At 71.1% G+C, this 1,044-nt stretch overlaps 1 protein-coding gene across 1 annotated transcript; it reads right to left on the bottom strand.

Annotated features, from left to right (window-relative positions):
• Positions 1-4: 4 nt before the first annotated feature.
• IL11 (interleukin 11) lies at positions 5-1,039 on the bottom strand (the record flags this gene model as incomplete). Its single annotated transcript, XM_057389575.1, is given in 3 exon segments — positions 5-58; positions 195-377; positions 380-1,039. Coding segments are annotated over 3 exon segments (897 nt in total), but the record flags the coding sequence as incomplete, so codon positions are not given.
• Positions 1,040-1,044: the final 5 nt, after the last annotated feature.

The following is a 1,044-nucleotide window of genomic DNA, read 5'->3' as shown; positions in this document are numbered from 1 at the left end:
TGGCCAGCACGGGCAGCGAGTCCAACTTGTGCTCCCCCTCGGCCGGGAATCGCGACTTCTGTCGCGACACGGGTGGGAGGGTCAGCTCACGCCAGGCCACCCCCGACCCGCGGGAGGGGAGCGGGGACGTCGCGGGGGTCGCGGGGGTGACTCGGGGGGGTCGCGGGGGTCGCGTGACGGGGGGAGGTACCCACGAGGAGCTCGAGGAAGGCCTTGGTGTCACCGAGCAGAGCTTTGGCGAGGTTGATGACGCTGTCCAGGTCCCCACGCGTGTCCGTGGGCGGGGGGCGCGGGCGGGGGGCGAGCGCCAGCCCCGGGCCCGGCCACAGCCCCGGCCACAGCCCCAGCAGCGCCAGCAGCGCCCGCCACGGAGCCCCTGCGGGACACGGGACACGCGTGGGGCACAATCCCGGGATTTGGGGGCGTCCCGGGACTCCCGGGGCTCGGGATTGCGGGGATGGGAGATCCCGGGAGTCCCGAGCTCCCGCCGAGGTGGTTCCTGCTTTTCCCGGGACCCCCGGGACCCCCGGAGCTGGAGGATCTCGGTGTTCCCGGGACTCCGGGAGCTGCGAGATCCCGGGAATGCCGGGGGTGAGGATTTCGGGGCTCCGGGACTGCGGATTTTGGGGATCGCGGTCTTCCCGGGAAGGTCGGGGATGTGGATCACGGGGATCCTCCGTCTCCCGGGATTCGGGGATTCCGGGGATTTGGGATCCCGGCATTCGGGGGTCCCGCTGCTCCCGGGATTGTCGGGGCTGCCGGGAATGGGGCTCCCTCCTGGGATTTGGGGCTCCCTCCTGGGATTTGGGGCGCCGTCCTGGGATTTGGGGCGCCATCCCAGGATCGGAGGGTCTGCGGCAGCCGGGGCTGAGCGATCCCGGCGCTGCCTCCCGGTGTTCCCGGGAATTCGGGGCTCCCGGGGCTCAGGAATCCCGACACTCCTGGGATCGCTGCAATCCCGGGATTCCCGGKGCTGGGAGATCCCCGAAATCCCGGTGCTGGGGATGCCGAGGCTCTCAGAATTTGAGGATCCTGGAATTTGGG

The sequence above is a fragment of the Malurus melanocephalus genome, unplaced genomic scaffold (genome assembly GCF_030028575.1).
Source record: "Malurus melanocephalus ecotype Western Australia unplaced genomic scaffold, MMel_1.1 scaffold_9763, whole genome shotgun sequence".
Classification (NCBI taxonomy): Eukaryota; Metazoa; Chordata; class Aves; order Passeriformes; family Maluridae; genus Malurus; species Malurus melanocephalus.
This window is presented reverse-complemented; position numbering and strand designations above follow the sequence as displayed.